A 21289-nucleotide genomic window follows, 5' to 3' on the forward strand; every position below is an offset into this window, starting at 1 on the left:
GCTACTCTCTGATTATAATCTATGCATAGTCACTTTACAAATTACCTCGGCAAACCTGTACGCCCGCACATTGACTCGGTATCGGTATCCCTTGTACACTGCTCAAAAAAATAAAGGGAACACTTAAACAACACAATGTAACTCCAAGTCAATCACACTTCTGTGAAATCAAACTGTCCACTTAGGAAGCAACACTGATTGACAATAAATTTCACATGCTGTTGTGCAAATGGAATAGACAACAGGTGGAAATTATAGGCAATTAGCAAGACACCCCCAATAAAGGAGTGGTTCTGCAGGTGGTGACCACAGACCACTTCTCAGTTCCTATGCTTCCTGGCTGATGTTTTGGTCACTTTTGAATGCTGGCGGTGCTTTCACTCTAGTGGTAGCATGAGACGGAGTCTACAACCCACACAAGTGGCTCAGGTAGTGCAGCTCATCCAGGATGGCACATCAATGCGAGCTGTGGCAAGAAGGTTTGCTGTGTCTGTCAGCGTAGTGTCCAGAGCATGGAGGCGCTACCAGGAGACAGGCCAGTACATCAGGAGATGTGGAGGAGGCCGTAGGAGGGCAACAACCCAGCAGCAGGACCGCTACCTCCGCCTTTGTGCAAGGAGGAGCAGGAGGAGCACTGCCAGAGCCCTGCAAAATGACCTCCAGCAGGCCACAAATGTGCATGTGTCTGCTCAAATGGTCAGAAACAGACTCCATGAGGGTGGTATGAGGGACTGACGTCCACAGGTGGGGGTTGTGCTTACAGCCCAACACCGTGCAGGACGTTTGGCATTTGCCAGAAAACACAAAGATTGGCAAATTCGCAACTGGCGCCCTGTGCTCTTCGCAGATGAAAGCAGGTTCACACTGAGCACATGTGACAGACGTGACAGAGTCTGGAGACGCCGTGGAGAACGTTCTGCTGCCTGCAACATCCTCCAGCATGACCGGTTTGGAGGTGGGTCAGTCATGGTGTGGGGTGGCATTTCTTTGGGGGGCCGCACAGCCCTCCATGTGCTCGCCAGAGGTAGCCTGACTGCCATTAGGTACCGAGATGAGATCCTCAGACCCCTTGTGAGACCATATGCTGGTGGGGTTGGCCCTGGGTTCCTCCTAATGCAAGACAATGCTAGACCTCGTGTGGCTGGAGTGTGTCAGCAGTTCCTGCAAGAGGAAAGCATTGATGCTATGGACTGGCCCGCCCGTTCCCCAGACCTGAATCCAATTGAGCACATCTGGGACATCATGTCTCGCTCCATCCACCAACGCCACGTTGCACCACAGACTGTCCAGGAGTTGGCGGATGCTTTAGTCCAGGTCTGGGAGGAGATCCCTCAGAAGACCATCCGCCACCTCATCAGGAGCATGCCCAGGCATTGTAGGGAGGTCATACAGGCACGTGGAGGCCACACACACTACTGAGCCTCATTTTGACTTGTTTTAAGGACATTACATCAAAGTTGGATCAGCCTGTAGTGTGGTTTTCCACTTTAATTTTGAGTGTGACTCCAAATCCAGACCTCCATGGGTTGATAAACTGGATTTCCATTGATTATTTTTGTGTGATTTTGTTGTCAGCACATTCAAGTATGTAAAGAAAAAAGTATTTAATAAGATTATTTCATTCATTCAGATCTAGGATGTGTTATTTTAGTGTTCCCTTTATTTTTTTGAGCAGTATATATAGCCTCATTATTGTTATGTACAATTATTGTGGGGAATGTTTTCCTGGCACACGTTAAGTCTCTTGATACCCATTGAGCAATGTTTCCATGCGCAAAGAATTCAGGCTTTTCTGGAGGCAAAGGGGGGTCCGTCCTTATACTAGATGTGTGTACCTAATAAACTGGCCCCTTAGTGTATGTACACTCACTTGCTGCAGACATATTATTTGGAATAAAAAATGGTGCCTTTTATCTTAGAAATAAAAACTATTATGGAAAGGCTTATTTAAATGCAAAACTAAGCCGGACACCATGTCTGTTGGTTGACTGTTTCTTCCGCTACCAGCTGACTGTCACTGGTGTTCTGGATCAGTTGTTATTGGAGTCACTTAGCAAATAATGAATTTGATGGTTCTTTGTGTATTCTTAGTTTGTTTTACTTTTGATCACATCATATTTCCAAAAGTTGACTACATTTCTATGAAGTTAATATCACCCTCAGCATCTAATATTATTTTGTGTTATAGGTTAATTTGTTGTAATTTCTATTAAATTCATGTGAAAGAGATATGTGCTTATTTACACAGGGACACTGAAAATCTACTACACTGAAAATGAAAACAACTAACATTATTTAGTCTCACTATCATGAGTGGACTATGTACCTTGTATTCAGCTGTGATGATTGAGATTTTCGTTTTAAATACCACATAGGCTAATACTTAAAATACTGTATGTCAGTGTAAAGAATATTCTGTAAAATACTAATCAAGTGAAACCGGTTATTGAAATAAACCAATAGACTGCTTTATATTGACATACGTCACGTAGGTAATGGATTGCGTCACAGTTTCGACGGAATACCTATCATATTGTTCTACAGGAGCAGTCGGTCGGTGCGGAAGGGCGTAGAGTTCTTGTTCGTCGAAAGTATATATTTCAAACCGAGTGGGCTAACGTGTCAACAATTACTGAATTGCACTTTGATTGCTGGAATAATCGAATCTTTTTTTTAAACGAAATTGGACACATCGCTGGCTTTTGAAACAAAGGCTTCAGGTGTTCGGGCCGACATGTTTGTCAGCTGCTTGGTTTCGATGTTTCTATTCTTTCATGCAACAGGTGAGTGCTCCTTCTGTCGATCTAAACTCCTCATGACTTTAAATTAGCCCTACGTTTATACTATCCTACGTTTCAATTGAGTGTTTATTGAATTAGTAAGGTATGCACTTGATTGCTGTATATTTTCTAAACTTTCACTTTAGGCCCACAGGTAGGCACAGGTCATAGATCAGTTTACCCAACCCAAAATAAGAAAACAACATAATTAACAGACCTGGGATCAGTAGGGGCTTGCCTTGGCTAAGTCATTGTACACAGTTCTTAAAAAGTAGGAAACAATATATCTACAGTGATTCACATACATCTGACTAGCTATTAGAAATATAACCTAGTCAGACCATTACTCCCAAGTGACACAGCGGTCTAAGGCACTGCATCTCGGTGCTAGACCCTGGTTTGATTCCAGGCTGTATCACAGTGGTCTAAGGCACTGCAACCCAGTGCGAGAGGTGTCAATTCAGACCCTGGTTTGATTCCAGGCTGTATCACAACTGGCTGTGATTGAGAGTCCCATAGGGCGGTGCAAAATTGGCCCAGTGTCCTCCGGGTTAGTGTTTGGTCCGGGTAGGCCGTCATTGTAAATAAGAATTTGTTCTTAACTGACTTGCCTAGTTAAATAAATAGACATTAAAAAATTACTCTGTTGCAGCTGGCTGAGGGGCGTTATTAGATAGGTTTGGCATAGCACAGAGAATTTCCAACCAAACCGTTTAGGTGGTTAATTTGAATTTAGAAAATGCTCTGTTATTAAATGTTGTATTTTTTCGCTCCATGAAGTAATCTGACAATGTGTACGCCATCTTGACTATTTCAAATCTTTGATTTTGCTGGGCACCGGTCCATGACCTGTGATGTGATCGGTCAAAAGTGGTGAGAGAAGAGGACCCTTCTCAAGTCGAACAGTAATCTGCGATGATCGGTCATGTTGTCAAAAAGAAAACATGGTGCATCCTCCAGAAACATCTCTTTTCTGTAAAATACAGTGCTTTTGGAAAGTATTCAGACCTTGACTTTTTCCACATTTTGTTACGTTACAGCCTTATTCTAAAATGGATTAAATAAAATAATTTCCCCAGCAATCTACACATGATACCCTATAATGAAAAAGCGAAACAGGTTTTCAAAATTCTTTGCAAATGTATTAAAAACAAAAAAATACCCTTATTTACGTAATTATTTAGAACCTTTCCTATGAGACATGAAATTGAGCTCAGGTCCTGTTTCCATTGATCATCCTTGAGATGTTTCTACAACTTGATTGGAGTCCACCTGTGGTAAATTCAGTTGATTGGACATGATTTGGAAAGGAACACGCCTGTCTATATAAGGCACCGTCAACAGTGGGACATGTCAGAGCAAAAACCAAGTCATAAGGTCGAAGGAATTGTCCGTAGAGCTCTGAGATGGGATTGTGTCCAGGCACAGATCTGGTGAAGGGTACCAAGGCATTTATGCAGCATTGAAGGTCCCCAAAAACACAATGGCATCCATCATTCTTAAATGGAAGAAGTTTTGAACCACCAAGACTCTTCCTAGAGCTGGCTGCCTGGCCAAACTGAGAAATCGGGGGAGATGGACCTTGCTCAGGGAGATTACCAAGACCCCGATGGTCACTCTGACAGGGCTCTAGAGTCCCTCTGTGGAGATGGGAGAACATTCCAGATGGACAACCAATTCTGAAGCACTCCACCAATCAGGCCTTTATGGTAGTGGCCAGATGGGAGCCACTCCTCAGTAAAAGGCACATAACAGCCCGCTTGGAGTTTGCCAGAAGGCACCTAAAGACTCTCAGACCATGAGAAACAAGATTCTCTGGTCTGATGAAACCAAGATTGATCTCTTTGGCCTGAATGCCAAGTGTCACGTCTGGAGGAAACCTGGCACCATTCCTACGGTGAAGCATGGTGGCAGCATCATGCTGTGGGGATGTTTTTTGGTGGCAGGGACTAGGAGACTAGTCACGATCGAGACAAAGATGAACGGAGCAAATTACAGAGAGATCCTTGATGAAAACCTGCTCCCGAGCGCTCAGGACCTCAGACAGGACAGCGACCCTAAGCACACAGCCAAGACAATGTAGGCGTGGCTTCGGGACAAGTCTCTGAATGTCCTTGAGTGGCCCAGCCAAAGCACGGACTTGAACCCGATCGGAAAATCTCTGGAGAGACTTAAAAATAGCTGTGCAGCAATGCTCCCCATCCAACATGACAGAGCTTGAGAGGATCTGCAGAGAAGAATGTGAGAAACTTACCAAATACAGGGGTCCTGCGCTTGTACCCAAGAAGACGCAAGGCTGTAATCACTGCCAAAGGTGCCTGAACAAAGTAAAAGGTCTGAATACTTATGTAAATGTAATATTTCAGTTTTTTTATTGTCTGTGTGTCGTTTGGGGGGGGGGGGGACTATACATTTTTGAACAAGGCTGTAATCTAATTTTTTGTTGTTGAAAAAGTCAAGGGGTCTGAATACTTTCTGAAGGCACTGTATGTTTGAATTGTCAAGCTAGTTTTCACTGGGAAGGCAGATGAAGTGTTTATCAAAAGCAATCACTTTTTCATGTGAAAACACAGTATCCTACTCATTACTCCTCATGTTTTATTATTTCCCTTTTTGTTTTGAACCAACTTTACCATGGGATTTGAACGGGGCAGCTGGCTCACGCCCGGGAGGCAGCCCGGTTCCAAAACGACTCAACTTTCACCCTGTGCAAAACACGCTTAGATTATTTGAACCCACTCATTGATTGAGACAGGTGGGTGTCCACCCCAAAGTGCTGCATGTCATGACTCTAACCTGTCTCAATCAATGAGAGAAGATCTGAAATGGACAAGGTGTCGGCGTACACATTGTTGGATTACATCAGGGAGCAAAACATTTTAATTTAATAACTGAGCATTTTGTAAGTTCAAACGAACCCCCTGTAACTAGACATGGACATTTTAGAAGACATTGGTTGTCTTCCAAGTCGGGAATTGAGGAAGTATCGACTAGTTAAGGTTGGTCACAAATTCTCTGTGCTACGCCAAACAGTACTCAGGGATGAAAGTAGATTTAATTTCTTCCATGTACAGGGACCTGCACATGCTTTTTTTTATATACTTTTTTGGGGCCTAAGCATAGAATTACATATAGAGTCCATAATAATTTAATGTGATCTCTGTGGGCCTAATAATACAGATGTCATCTAACTTTTAAAATGTATGGGCCTATCTTTTTTTGAATGTGGCATAAATACAACCAGTCATGATGTTTTCATCTGATTGTAAAACAGTTACTTCAAAAGGCTCATGTAGGCTACCTGTGCACATTACTCAGGGACAGCAGAAAGATTTTATTGACACAGGGTGTGGGGGGAACAAATTATTTTCAGCCTCGTTTAGATTTTTTTTTCTGCTTATACTTTGACATTAAGGTAGGCTTTGTTTGTCAACTTGTCTATAACTAGATGCATGCAGCTTCTCTTCTGTCATTACCTGATGCTCTTCTAGAATACTAAATAAAGCCTTGCTCACCAGAATGTCGTAAACCAATAGAATGATCAATGCAGGACCTCCCGAGTGGCACAGTGGTCTAAGGCAGTGCTAGCTGTGCCACTAGAGATTCTCGGTTGGAGTCCAGGCTTTGTCGCAGCCGACCGCGACCGGGAGACCCATGGGGCGGTGCACAATTGGCCCAACGTCGTCCGCGTTAGGGGAGGGCTTGGCCGGCAGGGATGTCCTTGTCCTATCGCACACTAGCGACTCCTGTGGTGGGCCGGGCGCAGTGCACGCTGACACTGTCGCCAGGTGCACGGTGTTTCCTCCGACGCATCGGTGCGGCTGGCTTCCGGATTAAGTGGGCATTATGTCAAGAAGCAGTGCAGCTTGGTTGGGTCGTGTTTCGGAGGACACACGGCTCTCGACCTTCGCCTCTCCCGAGTCCGTCCGGGAGTTGCAGCGATGAGACTGCAGCGATGATATTTATGATATTTAACTTTTTCAGACTGTCTGAAATGACCAGGGGTGTATTCATTATGTCTTGCAACCCTTTTCCCATTTTTAAGAACCAAATAGAAGCAAACTAAACAAAATGGGGAGGGACCTACCTGAATTTGTCCAATATAATCTTGCTGCCGGGGCTTTCCGCTAGCTGTAGCTGTGGTAACGGCTGTATGGAAGCATTTCCATTGGACCATTACAATGTGTGGCTAACTTGAAAGCAGAGTTGACAGGGAACAATATACTCTTCAAACATGTACAGTTTCCAGAGTGGGCTCTGGTACTTTTAATGATATTACCCATTTTGTACATAGAAATTGACATTTATAGGTCATTAATCAATCGCAGCCCTCCTTTAGGATTGCACATACAGCAAATCACCAGCGATGGGAGTTCACTTTGAATCCATTTACCATTCATTCTGTTGGTGGTGCTCCTAATATTGATTAAAACGTCAGAATTAGCAGAGAGCCCACTCTGGAAATATTATGTACTTATATTGTTTGGACAAGTATATGTCTTAAAATGAACAAAATCAAAAAGGATACTTTTGAGATTCATATTAATATTTTTTTTATGTTGAATAAATGTCAGTATTTGTATTTCAGAATTTATGCATACTCCATATGTTAGAGCACACTATAAGGACTATACTGACACCAAGATGTTGTCTGTATCATGTATGGTTCAGAGATCAAGTCTTACAGTAGGCAGGTATAGGTCTAAAAATGGCCTAGAATGGTCACTTTCATCATGATTGTGATACAAATGTAAAAAGCACGTCAAACAGCCTTACTCCCAATTTAAGTCTAGGTGAAAATTGTTCTGGCAAAAATATTTTCTTCCTCCGCTGGTGTGGAATCGCCATTTATCTTTCTAAATTTTCTCTGGTATTTGGAGTACCACCTGTAACTGGACACGGTCATTTATAAAAGACAAGTTTCTTCCGAATCGAGAACAAAACGTATCGGCAAGAAAAGTTTTACGAATTATTTTTGCTGTCTGGGTTTTCCACTAGCGACGGTGTAACGGCTGTATGGGAGCATTTACATCTCAGTTAGAACTACTTTCAAGCTGTAGTCCGCTGTGAGTCAAGTCGGCCTAGTGATATGGTCCTTTAACAAGACACTTATGAGCCACACTGAACTATTGGGCAGCCTTTGTGCTGTTAAAAAACACCTCGACTATAATCTTAGTTTCAAGAGTTGAGCTAAACATTTGACTGATGTAGAAGGCCTTTAAACATTCCAAACATCAACACAAGGGCAACTACTTTCCACCTGTTATCTGTGTGGTTAATGTCTCACCTTGTTGTTCAGTCACTAACTCCCCTCAAATAAAGGCTGTTGAGTAAAAGTAAAGACATTTTCTATTAAGGTGACTCAAGGGAAAGTCACCCAGCTAAATACTACTTGAGTAAAAGTATCTGGTTTTAAATGTACTTAAATACAGTGGTAGAACAATTACACAATTGTCATACTTGAGTAAAAGTAAACAAATGCTATACATCAAATTCTTTATAACCATAAGGAACAATTATTATTTTGTAAAAAATACAAACAGCCAGGGGCACACTCCAACACTTGGGTATAATTTACAAACGCTGTATTTGTGTTGAGTGAATCCGCCAGATCAGAGGCAGTAGGGATGATACCGTGTTATATTGATCGGTGCGTGAATTGGATTATATTGCTGTCTTGCATGAGCATTCGAAATGTAACGAGTACTTTTGGGTGTCAGTGAAAATGTATGGGAGTAAAAGTTTTCAAAAATAATAAATAGTAAAATACAGATACTGCTAAGTATTTTTACTTAGTTACTTTACACCACTAGCTGGATATATAATATCCTCTAATATGACACTAGTGTGTAGAAATGAGCTAGGCTGTCCTATCCTGCATGTACCTGGAATGTACAGTATTACTGCCAAGGTTGTAACTGTTACTAATGTCATGTGCGCCACCTGCCTCTAGTGCCTGTCTGTTGCTGGGACATACATTTGGTGGTGAATGGTGTGACTGCTCAGTAGGTCTCTGGCTGGACCATAGACTCTAAATGTCTGGAGTGGACATACTTACAGTCCAGTCTATTCAAATTTAGAAAGACGCTTTATTGTCCAAATGTCCATCCAATTTTTATTAAGCAGAAAATAATATAGTGTTCTTGGTTTCCCACTCTGAAAGGGCCCTTCAGACTGTTCTGGCCCAGTTTCACATGAAGGTTTCTGGCTCAGTACAGAGGAGTGAGTCACATTTACCAGAATTTGTCCGCAGTCAGTCCACACGCTGTAGGCTTCAGGCCATTGGTTGGCAGAGCACCAGACATGCTCTTAGGGCTTTAAAGGGCGATAGGGGCGGGTCATTAAAGGTTCTTCCTAAGTTCAGCAGAAACTAAACCAGTCATCTCTGAAGGTGTGTGTGTGTTTCTGTTGTGTTAGTAGTGGTAAGACTGGAGCACTTGGTGTTTAAATTCCAAAGATGCAATGTCATCTCCTTAATTTCCCTGACTGCTCGCTTTACTTTTCTCTCCCTTTCCCCAGGTGTAGAGGCCTTCACAGTTACAACCAAAAATCCAGATGTGAGGGCTAAAGAGAATGAGGGTAAGTCCTGGAGAATGGAAATGAACTCTAAATGGGCAGTTTCTAAAATAAACAAAAGCGTACACCTGTCATTGTGTGGTGTGTGTGTGTGTGTGTGTGTGTGTGTGTGTGTGTGTGTTACAAGCAAGGAATAATGTATTTAAGCAAGGAATAGTGCTATTTGGCATATTTATCCCCAAGTAATGCAGTTAAAATGATCAATCTCATCTCTACAGGGGCTGATCTTTACTGTACTCACTCGGCTGACTTTGGGGCAGATGCCAGAGTTGAGTGGAAGTTTAGGGACATGAAGGGTTCTACGACCTATGTCATTTTCGATGGTAAACCCACCAGTAAGTACACAAACTGTTCACACTTGATTCCAAGGAAATGCATGACATATGACTTCTTGTATATGTGTCGTGATTGCTTCTGCATTTTTCTACAATTAGGGCTAGATATACTTACCACAAATTAGTTACCTGCCATAATAATTACATTTTTTTTATAATCACTGATTATCTTGCTCTCTCTCAGCACTTTATGAGGGCCGTGTCACTATGTTTGATGGGATGCTGAGGTTCAACAAGGTGACGCGCAAAGATAATGGGCAGTATCAATGTGAGGTGTCTAACAAACAGTATGTTGGGGATACCAAAGTGAATCTCACTGTTTTAGGTAAGGAGAGTCTTATCTAACTATTGCGCAACATATCTATAATTTCTGGTTAATTAACCAATAAGGCTAGTGCCTCTCTGCTCTCACTCTCTGCTGCCTCTCACTACCTCTCTTGCATCCTCCTGCAGTACCTCCATCCGTGCCCATGTGTAGGATCCCTACCTCTGTGACGACGGGGCATCGCGTGCTACTGTCCTGTCATGATGCAGAGGGGTCTCCTTCCCCCACCTACAAGTGGTATAAGGACAAGACCCCTCTTCCTGTGGACCCCAGCCAGTTCCCTGCCTTCAAGAACTACACCTACAAGATCAATCCTCTCAATGGCAACCTGGTCAGTGGTGCTGAATATACCTCACCTGGATCATATTCATTAGGGCAAACCATTTTGCAATGGACAACAAAAACAATATATTAAAAAATTTGGGGGGAGGAGCCGATTAGTACAACCCAGGTCCAGGATGTGTTTGTGCTGTATGGTCAACTCGGCAGGCTAAAGGCGTCATCATGCTTCAGTTCAGCTAGCGCCTAGCCAAACTCAGCTAGGCAAAACTAACAAGTGTGCCTACATACTCCCTTAAAACCTGTTGAGGATCTTATCCCGATCTTATCCCGGTATTGGGATTCATTGTCATGTGACCATGGCGGGGAATTCAAAACTGCAAGAGTAATCATTTCAAATAATCAAATAATCAACTATTTTCCTCCATTTGAAAGATATATCTCCTAAATCTAACCACGCTGTCCGATTTTCAGAGGCTTTACGGAGAATGCATAAAGTTAGGTTATGTTAGGAGAGTACATTGACAATAGCTGTGTGTAAAGTTTAGCCAATTCAAAGAAGGGCATCAACAGACAGAAAACTAGCTAGAATTATGCACTTACCTTTGACAATCTGCATCAGATGACACTCATAGGACATTATGTTATACAATACATGCATTTTTAGTTCCATCAAGTTCATATTTATATCCAAAAACAGCATTTACAGTCGCGGTGAAATTCAGAATTTTTTTCGGCTCGAATGCTCCCAGTGAATCCAGCATTACAAATCACGGAATTACTATTCGAAAACATTGGTAAATTATAATATTGTCATTCAAAGAATAATATATTATCATCTTGTAATTGCTACCGAATGGCCAGATCTCAAAATAACTTTACTGGGAAATCACATTTTGCAATAAACTGGGTACTATGCTAACAACAGCAAGCTAAGCTAAGCTATACAGTTAGCATTAGCATCATCTAATATCGATAATAACATTCTAAATATCCCCTTACCTTTGATTATCTCCATCAGAAGGCGCTGCCAGCGATCCCAGGTCCAGAACAAATGTGGTTTCTTTTGACAAAGTTCATAATTTATGTCCAAATAGTTAGCGTTCAGTAGGCTCCCACAAAATGAGGTGGGCAGTGTAAAGTCACGCCGAAAAGCTAAAGAAAACCTAGTAAATAATCTATTTACGTTTGTTCAAACATGTCAAACGTTGTTTAGCATTAATCTTTTGGTCCATTTTTAACGTGAAACATCAGTAAACATCAGTAATATTTTCACACAACCTATCAAGTGTCTAGAATAAACGATTATGACAAAGACACTCTTCTCAGATTTATGCGCAGGCGCAAAAAATGAAGTGATGACGTGTCAACTTACAAGCATTCTAATTCGGTCTGTATTAATCACAGATGCGTCAAACAACTTTATAAAGATCGTTGACATCTAGTGGAAGCCTTAGGAGTTGCGAACTGAATCCTTTCTCACTATGGTATCTATAAAACAATGACACTAAATAGTACAGTCACAAAATTCAATTTTTTTAAAATCTATTTTTCACAGGTTTTTGCCTGCAATATGAGTTTTGTTATACTTACAGACACCATTCAAACTGTTTTAGAAAATTCAGAGTGTTTTCTATCCAAACCTGAACAATAATATGCATATTCTAGCTTCTGAGTTGGTGTAGGAGGCAGTTAAAAATGGGCACATATTTTTTTCCAAAATTCTCAATACTGCCCCCTAGATTAAACAGGTTAAAAGACCTTTGCTTGAAAAATGTAAAAAAAGCGGCAATAGTACTTTTTCCATCTTGAGACGCCTCAAAATAGTCAAATTTAATCTGATAAGACATCTGTCATTAATTTGGACGTTTTTGGCGAGGAGATCTTAGTCGTGCGATTTTTACATCTTGCTAATATTTTTGGTGCAGTAGTGAAGAAATGTGGATAAATTATTTATTATTTCATTGAATGACAACAAACACTTAATTGAAGAATCCCTACTGTTGACCAATCACCGACGAAGGGGCGTTGACTTCGGCTGTTGACTTGAAAAAATGTTGTGCGGACAAACAACCGAGGGAAAAAAAAACTTGCCCAAGACCAAAATGTTGTCATATGCACAAACTGTTACGAACTGTTTTGGCTGGGAAGCATGCGAACGCCCTTAACACATTACTGTTTGGCAACTTCACATCTCGCTCTCTCTCATTTCAGTTATTCACCTTGTATTTTATATTAGTGATTTGTAAACATCTCTATCTCTGCTGCAGGAGTTTCCCTCTGCTTTGGTGATAGATACAGGAGACTACAGCTGTGAAGCTATGAACGATGCCGGCCCTGTTCAACGCTGTCAAGCTGTGAGGATGGAAGTCCGTAAGTGCCCTTTGCTTTCTATGGGGAAAAGCCCATTGTAGACTAGCCTGGGCTAAACCGAGGATAAGAATAAACATTTTACCAAAATTAAAAGCAATATAGAATTGTTCAACTAACTAATTTACTGGGCCATCAACTCGATGTAAAACACTATGGTTTGGTTGAAAGCTTACTGACAAAAAAAAAATGTATAGGAAGGCGATAAAGGAAAGTGTTTCCTGCACTGAAATGTAGGTCATAGGCAAGGCTCTAAAGTGCGACCGGTCGCATATGCTCCTAAATATTTTACTGTGCGGCTTGGAATTTTTAGCTCCTAGAAAACAAATCTTCCAGATATAATTGTTTTAATGATTAGGCTTCACTGTATCTGAGTGCCCTAGAGAAAAAAAGCAAGCAGTGTTTGCACCATTACATCAGAGCTTGTCTCTAGCCTAAACTGTTCAAAGATTGTGACCATATTTCCAGCGTTAGTTTCTCCCCTTCTTCGGCGCATTGGCTTCGGCGCATTGGCTGGATGTATCTCAATTGACGGGGTGCATTTTACATTCAGAAACCATGTTGCGGGCTGTTTAATCCTCCGACCTGTTCAGGTCTCCAGACTGCTACCATTTAGTCGCATTTTGACACCCTTTGACTTGGCTGTGTGAGGGAACATTTTTATTGGTCACATCGGTGCGAGCTGCACATTCTACATGGTCACTTCACTCAAAACGTCCTTTTTTTAGGAGGCTAAAACCATGATTTGGTCAAACAATGTGGTACATTATCCTCATGATTCCTGTAATAAAAGCCTCCCTGATCCTGTACCTGTTTTGCTGAGGCCTGCTGTGTCACGCGAGCCACTCTCTCCCCTTTCCCGGGGGGGAAAAATGCTCGGGAAGGGAAAGAAAGTGTCCTGATTGAATAACATTTTAAAATCCAGTTGCTTGGAAAACACAGCTGTCATGGTTGGAGTGAGGAGGATCTCCGGATTCTGTAGGTATACTTGTTTATTTCGCAACTCTCAATTTTGAGCTCAATAGCAACTATTTTGCAAACAATATATTTTATATGGCTTTGCGATACGGAGGATGCAAAATGCAAATATGCCATTGGGAGCGCATAGGCCTCATTGGGGCGGTAGGCTACAACTGCAAGGTTTTTTGGGACATTACATTTTACTGTTAGATTTATACATGGCTACTAGCAGTGGGTATTATAAACTCAGCAAAAAAAGAAACATCCCTTTTTCAGGACCCTGTCTTTCAAAGATAATTTGTAAAAATCCAAAACTTCACAGATCTTCATTGTAAAGGGTTTAAACACTGTTTCCCATGCTTGTTCAATGAACCATAAACAATTAATGAACATGCACCTGTGGAGCGGTCATTAAGACACTAACAGCTTACTGACGGTTGGAAATTAAGGTCACAGTTATAAAAACTTAGGACACTAAAGAGGCCTTTCTACTGACTCTGGAAAAACTCCAAAAGAAAGATGCCCAGTGTCTCTGCTCATCTGCGTGAATGTGCCGTAGGCATGCTGCAAGGAGGCATGAGGACTGCAGATGTAGGCAGGGCAATAAATTGCAATGTCCGTACAATGAGACGTCTAAGACAGAGCTACAGGGAGACAGGACGCACAGCTGATCGTCCTCGCAGTGGCAGACCACATGTAACACCTGCACAGGATCGGTACATCCGAACATCACACCTGTGGGACAGGTACAGGATGGCAACAACAACTGCCCGAGTTATACCAGGAACGCACAATCCCTCCATCAGTGCTCAGAATATCCGCAATAGGCTGAGAGAGGCTGGACTGTAGGCCTGTTGTAAGGCAGGTCCTCACCAGACATCACCGGCAACAACGTCGCCTATAGGCGCAAAACCCACTGTCGCTGGACCAGACAGGACTGGCAAAAAGTGCTCTTCACTGACGAGTTGTGGTTTTGTCTCACCAGGGGTGATGGTCGGATTTGCGTTTATTGTCGACGGAATGAGTGTTACATCGAGGCCTGTACTCTGGAGCGGGATCGATTTGGAGGTGGAGGGTCCGTCATGGTCTTGGGTGGTGTGTCACAGCATCATCGGACTGAGCTTGTTGTCATTGCAGGCAATCTCAACACTGTGCGTTACAGGGAAGACATCCTCCTCCCTCATGTGGTACCCTTCCTGCAGGCTCATCCTGACATGACCCTCCAGCATGACAATGCCACCAGCCATACTGCTCGTTCTGTGCGTGATTTCCTGTAAGACAGGAATGTCAGTGTTCTGCCATGGCCAGCGAAGAGCCCGGATCTCAATCCCATTGAGCACATCTGGGACCTGTTGGATCGGAGGGTGAGGGATAGGGCCATCCCCCCAGAAATGTCCGGGAACTTGCATGTGCCTTGGTGGAAGAGTGATTTTCACCCCCCACCCCCTTTGTTACACACATTATTCCATTTCTGTCACATGTCTGTGGAACTTGTTCAGTTTGTTTCAGTTGTTGAGTCTTATGTTCATACAAATATATCCACATGTTAAGTTTGCTGAAAATAAACGCAGTTGACAGTGAGAAGACGTTTCTTTTTTTGAGTTTATTTAGTTGATCTAGCTAATGCATTTTGAGTTTCCACTTACCACTTCGGGTGGTAAATTAGCCCCAAATAAATTAGCCTATGATATTAGAGCACATAAAAATGCAGGCAAATTCATCTCAATTGAAGAAAAAATTATAATTCTGGAGCCCTATTTTAACAGTCAAATATATAATGCATGACAATCACTGGATTAGGTTGCACATTCAAATATGAAAAAATAACTTATTTCTTGAATACCATTTCAGTAGTCTATTACACTTTTTAATGAAGAACTCTGTATGACTTGATATGATGATAAATGTCATTTAGCAGATGCTTTTATTCAAAGCGACTTAGTCATACGTGCATACATTTTACGTATGGATGGTCCCGGAAATCGAACCCACTATCCTTGCATTACAAGAGCCATGCTCTACCAACAGAGCCATGCTCGCAACCCCACAATTTTTTGGGGGTGCGACCAAATCATGGGCTGATTTTTCAGTTGGTGCCACATGACCATAATTTAGTCGCACCAAAACAAAATTGTGGCGTCGTGCAATAGAAAATATGTGTAGCTCATCTGATAGAGCATGGCACTTTCAGCGCCAGGACAGTGGGTTCTATTCCCAGGACAGTGGGTTCTATTCCCAGGACAGTGGGTTCTATTCCCAGGACAGTGGGTTCTATTCCCAGGACAGTGGGTTCTATTCCCGGGACTGCCAGGATAGTGGGTTTTATTCCCAGGACAGTGGGTTCTATTTCTGGGACTGCCAGGATAGTGGGGGAAATGTTAGTATGGAGCCCTGCTGTTGCAGCAGATTCACATGTGAATCTGTAAACCTCAAATGTTGCCATACTGGTTGGGCTGGTAGTGATGTTGCCAAACAAACTTTTGAAATCATAAACAGTGCTTGTAGGTGCTTGGCTATTTACCATCAGATTATATCTTGTCTAGTATCTCATGCAGTTGATCAGTTACACACACTGTATTCATCAATCAAATCCATCAAATGTATTTCTAAAGCCTTTTTTACATCAGCGGTTTTCAAAGTGCTTTCACACTCATCTGGCCTAGATGTGTTTGCTTTGTTCTTTATTGCATACAGAACTCACATATTGCTTTTCCACACGAGGACCATAGTGTTCAACTGAACCTGAGATATTGAAACTATTTCACTCTCCCATTTTGACTTTAGAAACGTGAGCCAGTCATTTAGAAACGTGAGCCAGTGTAACACATCTCATTTCCCTCCCACTTTCTCTAATGTTCTCTCTTTCTCTCTCTCTAGGCAACATCAACACTGGAGGTATTGTTGCTGGGGTGATTGTGGCTCTCCTGGCCCTGGCCCTGCTGTGCTTCGGACTGTGGTACGCCCACCGCAAAGGATACATGCCCAGTGAGTTTATATCCCCTATTCACCCTAAGGACTCCTTGTCCTGTATTAAGAAAGTGTCTAGTAGGAATGCCGATCTGGAATCCAATTGGCCTTTTCGATGATAATGAATTAGATCAAGCTGATCCTAACTGTTATAGGCCTATTTCTATTTTGCCCTGTTTATCAAGTGTTTGAAAAGCTTGTCAATAATCAACTGACTGGCTTTCTTGATGTCTGTAGTATTCTCTCTGGTATGTAATCTGGTTTCCGCTCAGGTTATGTATGTGTCACTGCAACCTTATAGGTCCTTAATGATGTCACCATTGCCCTTGATTCTAAGCAATACTGTGCTGCTATTTTTATTGACTTTGCCAAAGCTTTTGATACGGTAGACCATTCCATTCCTGTGGGTCGGCTAAGGTGTATTGGTGTCTCTGTGGGGTCTTTGGCCTGGTTTGCTAAATACCTCTCTGAGTGCAGTGTATAAAGTCAGACAATCTGCTGTCTCAGCCACTGCTTGTCACCAAGGGAGTACCCCAAGGCTCAATACTAGGCCCCACGCTCTTCTCAATTTACATCAACAACATAGCTCAGGCAGTAGAATGCGCTCTCATCCATTTATATGCAGATGATAGTCTTATACTCAGCTGGCCCCTCTCCAGATTTTGTGTTGAATGCTCTACAACAAAGCTTTCTTTGTGTCCAAGCTTTCTCTACCCTTAACCTTGTTCTGAAGACCTCCAAAACACACGTGTTATTACAACCTCTGAGGGTTTAGAGCTTGAGGTAGTCACCTCATACAAGTACTTGGGAGTCCTTCTCTCAGCATATATCAAAGCTACAGGCTAAAATAAATCCAGACTTGATTTCCTCTATCGTAATCTCTCCTCTTTCACCCCAGCTGCCAAACTAACCCTGATTCAGATGACCATCCTACCCATGCTAGATTACAGAGACATAATTTATAGATCGACAGGTAATGGTGCTCTCGAGCGGCTAGACGTTCTTTACTATTCGGCCATCAGATTTGCCACCAATGCTCCTTATAGGACACATCACGGCACTCTATACTCCTCTGTAAACTGGTCATCTCTGTATGCCCGTCGCAAGACCCACTGGTTGATGCCTATTTATAAAACCCTCTTAGGCCTCACTCCCCCCTATCTGAGATATCTACTGCAGCCCTCATCCTCCACAAACAACACCTGTTCTGCCAGTCACATTCTGTTAAAGGTCCCCAAAGCACATGCATCCCTGGGTTGCTCTTCTTTTCAGTTCGCTGCAGCTAGCGCCTGGAATGAGCTGCAACAAACACTCAAACTGGACAGTTTTATCTCAATCTCTTCATTCAAAGACTCAATCATGGACACTCTTACTGACAGTTGTAGTTGCTTTGTGTGATGTATTGTCTCTTCCTTCTTGACCTTTGTGCTGTTCACTGTGTCCAATAGTGTTTGTACCATGTTTTGTGCTGCTACCATGTTTTATTGCTACCATGTTGTGTTGCTACCATGCTGTGTTGTCATGTGTTGCTGCCTTGCCATGTTGTTGTCTTAGGTCTCTCTTTATGTAGTGTTGTCTCGTTGTGATGTGTGTTTTGTGTTATATTTATGTTGTTGTTTTTTTTAATCCCAGGCCTCCGTCCCCGCAGGAGGCCTTTTGCATTTTGGCAGGCCGTCATTGTAAAAAAGAATTTGTTCTTAACTGACTTGCCTAGTTAAATAAAAATATGACATGGACAGAGGGAACCTGATCCTTGATCTATACTCTTACTTTAAGACGCTATAAATACAGGGCCAGATCAGTGACTGATAACTGCAGTTCATAATGTCTATAACCTTCAAATGCATATTTTAATTACCATAAAAATGACACATTTTACTCACTATTTATACATTTTTTTTCTTTTGCCCTTACAGAAAAGAGTGAAAGGTAACTAATTACTTTCTGTCTACTCTGCCCTATATGTTCTTGTTAATGCATGACTTAGCAGATTGGTTTTACAGTGCCAGAGTTGAGGGCTTACCGTAGTTTGGAGGTTTTTCAATTGTGTTATATATATATATATATATATATATATATAACATTTCCTTGCACATCTTATTAACAGTTGATAATACAACAGTATGGTACACTATAAAGTAGTTGATAGATATACAGATGTTTCTGTTGGCTCATATGTTTCTCTTACAGCAAACCCTCAGTGGTCTACCAGCCAACATCGGAGTCCGGCGATGAAGATGTAAGTTTCATCTGCATTTTTCCACTTATTACAAGTCTGAGGCTTTTGTTTTTTTGGCCTTTCATTTCCGGAGTATTTCTTCCATCTCTCTCTTATGTTTGTATAGTTTTTGCAAACAGATTATTATTGAAAAGAACAGACAATAGTATTTGTCTATTTAGGAGGAACTCTCAGCTGCTGAAAATCATTTGTATATGCTTAGTTCTCCTCTCTGTTTGCTCTCATATTTAAATTACATTTTTGATAAACAAAACCCTTTCCATCCCTAGATCATTATTGTGATCGTAGTGTATTATATGGTTTGGTTGTCAGGGAAATTATTTTGACTGAGTTCCCTTTCCTGTAATGTGTAATATATGGCATTTAGCAGATTATTTTATCCAAAGTGACTTAGTCATGCGTGCATATATTTTACTTATGGGTGGTTTTCGTGAATGGAACCCATTATCCTGGCGTTGCAAGCTCCATGCTCTATCAACTGAGTTACAGAGGACCACATGCAGTACCATCTCTAAAGAGTTAATGGTTGCTGTCCTTTTCATATTTTGTATTTCAGTGAAAAGGTGTAGCCTCGTTTCGTAACCGCCATCTTCTGTGTCTGTTTCAGGGGGAATTCAGACAGAAGTCTTCTTTCGTGGTGTAGCCAGGGCGTGCAACACATGTCCAGGTTATACCCAGGAGTCTACAGCCACTAGTGACTATGGGTGCGTCCCAATAAAATCTCCCCTTTCTCCTGAAGTGTGCTGTCGTTCACTTCTTCCCGCAAATCTCAAAATATTGGGTTGTTGGAGGCATGGGTTAGTGGGTGTTTCCACCGTATTTTTTATACCAGTCATTATCTTTCAAATCAGTGAAGGGAAGTGAACAAGTGCACACTTTGGGGGTAGAAGAGATAATTGGGACATAGCCTATATATGACAATACCACTGCCCCTTTTACCTGCTCACTGTGGATAGGTGTGAATTGGTGTGCTTTGATTTTAATTTTTTTTCATATGTTTATAAAAACAAAATGAATTTCGAAATATTTCTCTAACTGGCAGTTACCTACATCTGTACTATTTTGTGGTGACTGTATGTATAGATTTGAAAAAATACTTTCACTTATACTTCATATTTTAAGTGCCTCCGTTCTGTGAAAGAAATCTCGCATTCAAGGAAATGTAAGGGGAAAAAAACAGGAAACTAATTTATGAAATCTTGAACACTGGCCATTCATTTTCTAATCCTATTACTACATGCCTTGCTTTCTTTTATGGCTTTTCCCAAATTGCACAATATTCCCTATAGAGTGCGCTACTTTGGACTAGGGCTCTGGCATTGTGTAGGGTATTTGGTGCAGTTTGGTACACATACCTTGTGTGTTATGTCTACTCTAAATCCATGCTTTCAGTGAGTTGTAATGTGAAATGTTTTGTTTACGATATATATAGAAATTTGTATGGCATTGTGTTTGTATTAAAGTCAAACTCCATGGTATTGTTGTTTTGCATTTGCTTGTTGCGATGTTGCTGGTCCCAGATCTGTTTGTGCTGTCATGACAACACATGAGGAGTTGTCAAGACACCAGAAACAGACTGGCAACCAGGCTTGCTGAGCTGTACATGGTCTCTTTCTTTGTAAGTTTGATCAGGTTGAGCATCCCAAAGAAATTATATGGTGCTCACAGCAAAATCATAAGGTGATGAATTCAAATCAGGTTTAAGCAATATACAGTACCAGTCAAAAGTTTGGATACCTCATTCAAGGGTTTTTCATTATTTTTTACTATTTTCTACATTGTAGAGTAATAGTTATGACAACACATATGGAATCATGTAGTAACCAAAAGTGTTAAACAAATCAAAATATATTTTATGTTTGTGATCCTTCAAAGTAGCCACCCTTTGCCTTGACAGCTTTGCACATTCTTGGCATTCTCTCAACCAGCTTCACCTGGAGTGCTTTTCCAACAGTCTTGAAGGAGTTCCCACATATGCTGAGCACTTGTTGGCTGTTTTTCCTTCACTCTGCAGTCCAACTCATCCCAAACCATCTCAATTGGGTTAAAGTTGGGTGATTGTGGAGGCCAGGTTATCTGATGCAGCACTCCACCACTCTCCTTGGTCAAATAGCCCTTACACAGCCTGGAGGTGTGTTGGGTCATTGTCCTGTTGAAAAACAAAATTTTAGGCCCACTAAGCGAAAACCAGATGGGATGGCGTATGACTGCAGAATGCTGTGGTAGCCATGCTGGTTAAGTGTGCCTTGAATTCTAAATAAATCATAGTGTCACCAGCAAGGCACCATCACAACTCCTCCGTGCTTCACGGTGGGAACCATGCATGTGGAGATCATTTGTTCACCTACTTTGCGTCTCACAAAGACCCGGTGGTTGCAACAAAATATCTCAAATTTGGACTCATCAGACCAAAGGACAGATTTCCACCAGTCTAATGTCCATTGCTTGTGTTTCTTTA

At 41.8% G+C, this 21289-nt stretch overlaps 1 protein-coding gene across 1 annotated transcript; it reads left to right on the forward strand.

Annotated features, from left to right (window-relative positions):
* Positions 1 to 2514: 2514 nt before the first annotated feature.
* LOC115197214 (junctional adhesion molecule A) lies at positions 2515 to 20309 on the forward strand. Its single transcript, XM_029758538.1, has 10 exons — positions 2515 to 2783; positions 9300 to 9359; positions 9575 to 9691; positions 9876 to 10016; positions 10145 to 10347; positions 12566 to 12668; positions 16503 to 16610; positions 18509 to 18521; positions 18783 to 18831; positions 19439 to 20309. The coding sequence occupies exons 1-10, from the start codon at positions 2735 to 2737 to the stop codon at positions 19472 to 19474; spliced, it is 879 nt and encodes a 292-aa protein (XP_029614398.1). The 5' UTR covers positions 2515 to 2734; the 3' UTR covers positions 19475 to 20309.
* The last annotated feature ends 980 nt before the right edge of the window (positions 20310 to 21289 follow it).

This window comes from Salmo trutta, chromosome 7 (genome assembly GCF_901001165.1).
Source record: "Salmo trutta chromosome 7, fSalTru1.1, whole genome shotgun sequence".
Lineage (NCBI taxonomy): Eukaryota > Metazoa > Chordata > Actinopteri > Salmoniformes > Salmonidae > Salmo > Salmo trutta.